The sequence below is a fragment of the Crocodylus porosus genome, unplaced genomic scaffold (assembly GCF_001723895.1).
Source record: "Crocodylus porosus isolate Cpor-Errol unplaced genomic scaffold, CroPor_comp1, whole genome shotgun sequence".
NCBI lineage: Eukaryota > Metazoa > Chordata > Crocodylia > Crocodylidae > Crocodylus > Crocodylus porosus.
The window spans coordinates 120370750-120377543 of record NW_017728943.1 but is presented as its reverse complement, the minus strand read 5'-3'; the positions used below and the strand labels follow the sequence as shown (position 1 = coordinate 120377543).

The window sequence follows — 6794 nt, the reverse complement described above, 5'->3', positions numbered from 1 at the left end:
CTGCCACATGTGCCACCTTCCTTTTTTTTTTGTGTGGGGTTTTTTTTGACCCCGTGAGTACCAGTGCAGGGAACACTTGCATTTGCAGCGTGTAGCACCACAAACGGGTGTGTGGAGCCACATGCCTCACGTCCACACTTGCCTGGACACACCCATAGAAGAAGAATCTAGCGGCAACCATTGTTGTCACTTGAAAATAGCTTTTTACTGCTAGGATGAATGAAAGCAGCACCTCACAGTGCCATATCAATGTTCTCTGGCTTTTTTGAATCCTAGAAACAGAAGAACCACAATAGCAGGACGTTTCACCTGTGCTAACATATCTAGATAATGTGGTAATATTGGTACTAGTACCCAAGCTACGTTATTCAGAACTAGCTTGGGTAGCGCTACACTTAACTGCGTTATGCCATTTGACAGAACCCGAGACAGGCTTTGGCAGAGCACAGGTACGGAGCTAGAGGTGATATAACATGGAATGAGTGAGCAGCAGAGTATAGGACCCGGAAGGCAAGAATGAGAAACTTGTTGTGTAAATTGAGGGGAAGCTGAAAGAATTAATTTACCTGACAGTGTAATGCTATATCCTGGAGTGAATTTTCTTCCAGAGTGCAGCTGGCAACCACCTTATTCCCTAAAGAATGAGGAATGTATCCTTTATTCTTGTTTTGTGCACTCCTGTGCTGTTTTTCTAGGTGCTCTGAAAACCAAGGCTGGCACCACTGCATTAGTTACATATGAATAAAGTCATGGGGCCAGACCTGAGTGCTGTAAATGGCATTGCGAAGTAGCATTACGTTTTATGCTATCAGAGGATCTGGAGCATACATTTTTAAACAAACCCAGAGATTCTTCTGTTAATCATATGCCTCTCAATATATCATGTGCTGGTTCTCAACATATGCCAGGAGATCCTCAGTTCAAGCTCACTGAAGAGATTCTGGCCTTAGATATAAGGGCTGCTTAGTATTTTCGTTCTTGAGCAGCTGGTAAAAATTCAGTATTTATTTTGTCATAAATTAAAGCAACGGGGCAATAGTGAAGTGAGGTTTTGTGCAGTTTCATCAATGGTTAAAAAGAGAGGCTGGTTTCTGTCTCTTACATGCCAGCAACATTTTAAAATAAATTATTTGTACTACTAAACTGTGTTGGAGGGGGGAAGGAATATGATAGAGAAATATTACCTACTAATTTCAGTTTTCATAAATTTCCTCAGTGTAATACTTTGATTTCAGGGAATCCTACCGAGGAATCTAGGCTGAAGCATAGATGAGAGGATCTACTGCTTTATCAGTTCGCTGGCAGGAAAGTCAGTTCAGTGACTGTATTTAAAAGGAAAAAGAGGGTCACTGCAGGAGCACAGCAGCACATGCATGAAAGCAGAGTGATCTTAACACAGCAAGTGTTCTTTTGACTTCACTATTGTTGCCAAACTGCAGCCTACTTTACATCTGACATGAGATACTTTTAATTTGGTATCCAACTTGTTGGTGACAAAGGAGCTTATAATAATGGACCTTGCTGAAGCAGAGTAGTATCTTTCCAAGCTTCATTCTCTCACAGATCAAGAATTCTTTTTGCTTTCATTCTAACTACTTGTTTTCTTTGATCTACATTCAAGCAATTATAATTCTTTTCCCTTCCCAGCATGCAGGCTTTTTGTGCCTTCATGCTACATCTTGTTCTGGTTACTGTACACCCAGTTGGAGGACCTCAGGCAAGAGTAAGTCTTCTGTTTAGTTGACTTTGCTATTTACTGTCAGGCTACCTATTTGAATGCCCAGGTGTTAGGACAGCCTGTACCTCAAAACAAGCCATTTTTCCCAACAACCAAATGATGATCAAAGATATTCTATCAGGTTACTCCAAAGGACTTTGCACAGGAATCTCTCTCCCTAAGACATGCCTATTGTACGCATACCACAGAATGGTCTTGGTGTGTATTTATTAACAGAGTGCTAAAAGAAGTTCATTTAGGGCACTGCTAATCGTGTGAGTACAAATGCTATTTTGTTTCCCACAGATATAAAAACTGACACACTGTTAGTTGCATAATTACTTGTGAAACTGAACTTCACTGTGATGCTTCAGGCAAAATAATAATAATAAGGTTGCAGATACAGCAAGAACCAGCACAAGTCAGCAACATTAGTTAATTTGTTCTGTTTCATTATTATTAGTATATGCTTTCAGTTTCTAGCAAAAATCTTTAGACTGTAACTTTTTTCTGAAATCTTGCTGTCTGTAGGTCTTTTCCCTTTATTGACACTAATGATCCGAAACACTATCTGGCAAGATATGGTAAGTTCCTTTTCTTTTAAACAAGCAGTTTTCCTATCACTTTGCAATCTTGCAGATCCTTTGAAGGGTGCCACAGGAAGTTTAAGGAGATAAGCAAGGTGTGAGGAGATAATTAGATAAAGGCAGGCTCAGGCTTCAAGTGTGAGGAGATAAGTGAGCTCAGACTCTCCCTGTCTAGCTGCTTCCCCCTTCATCCCTACTACCTGCCCCCATCTGCAAGGAGGTAAGCTGTATAACAAATACATTAGGTTTTGAAAAGGGGTGCTGCTCAATTCACAAACATTATGCAGGGGTGCTTTGAATTTAAAAAGGTTGAGAACTACTGGCCTAAGAAAGTAAATACATTTTAATAAAGTCTTCATGTTCTCTTTTTCTTACACTGGTTGTGGTGACAAGGAATGGATATTACATTGTGTGGATTTCTTTAAAACTGACTGATACAAAGAGCAACATCTCCAAGAGTCCAGACTGTCCATATATATATATCTGAGGAACAGCAAAATCAAATTTCATAAATGGCATTTTTAAAAGTGACCTAAATATACTTATTGGCCTTCAGGAAGTTCATCTATATGCCAAATTATTAAAAGGATCTAAACTTAATTGTATTTTGAATTAAGTTTCAAATTGAAGCTGGCTACTTGCCTACAGCATTTTAATTTCCTTAGACACCAGATGGTTTTCAGCTGGGCTCCCAAGATTCAACTGAGTCTCCCTATACAGCAACATGTGTAAGTGCTTTGAAGAGGTTCGCTGGACAGGGGTGGACTTAAGAATGTGTTTAAATGCGCTATGGAAGCAGGACCTGCATGTTTACATACTGTAAAAGTAGGCAGGTGAGTGTATTTACACTCCTTTGACACAATGTTATGAATGGTATGTTAAATAGGCATGTGACTGTTGAGGATTCTGGGTGTTTGACGTTTTTAGGAGCATATCGGAACTCCTTCCTTGCATTTGTTAATAGTAGGGCCCAGTAGCATAGCCAAGAGGGGACAACTGGGGTAGCAGCTCTCAGCACTGCTTTTGTGGGGTGGTGCAAAGGTAGCCACCACTGCATTGGTAACTGATCTGATCGCACCATAGCAATTGGCATGGTGGCAGCCTGTGCTGTCTTGGCTGTGCAGCTGCTCTGCTACCCCTCTGCTCTGGTTCTTTTTCTTACGAAACCTACAGACTATTTTAAAGGGACTTAATCGTACAAAGAAGCCAAATCCTAGACCTGCTCATATTAAATGGGTCTTTTAAAGTATCTTCAATGGAGGTGAAGAAAGAGTGCAGTTTCTTTTTCTACTTCTGGGGTATCTACAAACATTTTTCTCAAATCTATACTCTATAAAAGGATTCAGCCTAGTTTTGTGATCTTTTTGCTTTGTTCTATGAACTGACGGCAAGCATTATGTCAGCTACTTGAGTGGTGTTGGTTGGTTAGATTGCTCAGTAAGTCACCTAGTATTATTTCTCTTTCCTGATAAGTGCCCTGGTTCAGAAAACCATTTCTGATAAACTCATCCTTAAGCAAGTATATAATTTTTAAGGAAATCGCTGCATTTTAGAGACAAGCTGAAGTATTGTCCTGGAGAAGAATGGGCTTAAGTACATACATAATTTCTCTCCCAAGTCAGAGCCCAAGCAAAGCATACAAGCATTTCTGGCAAGAATACCTGCTAATATTAACTTAAAAAGTAATTTACTATGAATTCTTGCACATTCAGCTTCCAAGAAAGAAATTCTAAACATTGCTTCCAATAAAAAAAAAAAAGCCTTAACTGCACAAATGTTCATGGAAAACTAATGCAAGATGTGCAAACATGCTGAAGCAAAACTGTGAATTTAAGCACCAATTCAGCTAGACATTTGACTTAAAAAATAAATAACTAAAAAGGGAGAGACCTTCTGGGGTTTTATTACTTGTAGAAAAGCCCTTTTCTGGTACAAAACTTAACTCCCCCAAATTGCTGATAAAGATTCCTAGCCAGCCAAGAGGGATGCTGCTTTAGGTTTTTGAGGAGAAAATGTGATTTGGTAGCACCCTCAGTACACTGATTCAAGAAGAACTAGTACAGAATCTCCTTTCCCTGATCAAGGAGCAAACAATCAGAAAGGAACTATTCTTAAATGAATGATACACATTAGACTGCTTAGAGGAGCCCAATCTCTTATCATTTTTTGTTTCAGTGAAGTGTGATTCAGAACCAGTTAGGCCTAGTAGCATAACCAGGGGTCATCTTTTCAGCTTACTGAAACAGGCATAAATTCAGAGAAGTCCATCAAGCTCTGTAATGATTACAATCTGAGGAGCTGTGAACTATTTTAATTATGATTAAACTATGCTCAAGACAATATGTTTATCAAGAGATAACTAAATTTTGGAAAACAGTATGTATGTGTGTTATGTCCACTTTGGCAACATCAGTAGGCACCTTAATATCACATAGACTTTTTGTTCACACCATATGTGTGAGTGAGCAAATATATCACGTATTGTGTCTGTTAAAGAAACCCTGGTTCCCTCTGCCAACATACTTGCAAATGAGGAAAAAATACTTATGAGTACTTTGAGTGCAGGACGAGCACTTTGAATACAGGATGGTGTAACAGGGAGTAGAGTCCCTGTTATGAAGAACAAAAGGAAAAGGCTAGAAAGAGGCCCTTTTCAGACCAGGACTTTCTGGCCCAGCAAGGGCCAGGTGTGGCCAAGTGGACCACATGAGCAGAAGGCAGGAGAGTGGCTCAGATAGATAAAAGCTCACTCACTCAACAGGAGAGAGTGGCAGTAGAGTCCTGACTGCTGAAGGCTGGATTGTCCCTGCCTGAGGGAGAGAAGTGCCGGGGAGATGCCATAATTAGCACCACAGTGGCAAGTAGTATCAGTCCAGGTAGTTTTTGCTGTACCTGGAAAGGGAGATCCCCTTCTCCCTGCCTTTGAATAGCTTTGTGTGGTTGAGGGTGGACACTTGTCCATTGCACTGTGGACAGGCACCCTTTGAGAGTCTCCTATAGCCTCCCAGGCTAGGGACAGACATTACACGTAAACCAGTTTAAGTGATCAGAAACCAGTTTAAACCTGTAACAGAACAGATGTTCAGTGCACATAAACCAGTTTGAAAATGGCTGAAACTGGTTTGAGATCAACTTGGTTGAATGTAGTATCAGACTTAACTGATTTGGGTCAAACCAGTTTATGCAATCTCTGTCCCAGACCCCTTCCTAGTTTAAATTAAACCGGAGTCCCTCAGCATCCCAGCATGCTCTCTTGGCACAGCTCTGCTCTCTGCTCTAGAGAGCTGGGCTGGCTCCTCCACTCTGCTCCCTGGCTGCAGCTTAGGCAGAGACTGCATGTACAGTGGGGTCTGCCTGGCTTCCCCCTGCTTCCTCTCTCCTCCCCCTGCATTTCTAGAATGAAAAGGGAATATGACTATCCACCTCCAAATCAGTTCAATGTTTGCAGGTTAAACTAACCTGCAAGGACTGAATCAATTCAGACTCAGGCTTTTTGAATGTCTGTCCCTAGCCCCAGTGGGAGGATCTTGGGTACACACTTTATTTTATGGAGATGGGGAATTTCTTCTTAGCTTGCTCCTTAGCTTGTGTTTTGGCTAAGGGCAAGTGAGACTTTGGGCATCTGGACTGAAAGACCTCTGGGCTTGCATGTAGGATGCCTGCCATGGATTTAGGAGTATCTGAGGCCCCCGGCTGAAGAGTCTGGGAGGCAAGATATTTGCTGGTGATAACACTACATGGATCTGAACCACTGAGCTCTGTTCAGTGATTGGAATTTGGAATGGATTTGACTAATTTAGCCTGAGACACTACATTTAAAAAAGTAGCCCTGGAAGATGAGTGAATTTTGTTGCAGTTTTTCTTTGCTCCTGGTTATTGAGGTTATAGGCCTGGGGCAAAGCTCTGGGCAAAGACTGTTCATTATCCTGAGGCAGGGAAGAACTGGAAGTTGAGATTTTTTCCTTTTTTTTTTTTTGTAATGGACATGTGGTGGAGCAAGAGCACCTGTAAGGGGAAATGTGGAGGCTGCAGGACAGGGTGTTCTAGCAATCTGCCTAACCTACTTCCCATGAGGAAGGTTGGAGCTGAAGGTGAAATAGCCCAAGTGTCTGCTGTGGTGGAATAAGGCACTCTAAGTCTTGGGCTCCAGTCCAAGCTAGGTAGATATTCAGGAGTAGCCCAGAGCCTGAGGCAAACAAACCGAGAGGCGAAGACTGAGGAATAGAGGAGGAGGAAGCTGGTGAGGCAATGGCTTGACCAGAAAATGAAGGGCACCACTTGACACTGAAATCCACTGAGAGCTGGCCTTAGGAGTCCTTTGTGCAGTGGCGAGACATCTCCCATATTAACTCTTTTCCAACAAGGCATGGAAGGTGGGTGGGACTGGGGGGCCTGTGAGCAGGCCAGGATGGGGCAGCAGGATGGACCATCACAAGTGGAAGAACCCCCTTTCCCTTGGGTCATACCACAAATAGTTATTCCTCAGCAGT

The 6794-nt window shown here is 41.9% G+C and overlaps 1 protein-coding gene across 1 annotated transcript in view; it reads left to right on the top strand.

The window, feature by feature from the left end:
- The first annotated feature begins 406 nt into the window (after positions 1-406).
- The window catches only part of PPP1R14C (protein phosphatase 1 regulatory inhibitor subunit 14C), a 120360-nt gene continuing 113972 nt past the window's right edge, over positions 407-6794 (top strand). Inside the window, exons 1-2 of the mRNA XM_019548631.1 lie at positions 407-449; positions 2249-2301. Coding sequence (XP_019404176.1) covers positions 407-449; positions 2249-2301 — 96 coding nt within the window. The remainder of the gene's footprint in view (positions 450-2248; positions 2302-6794) is intronic.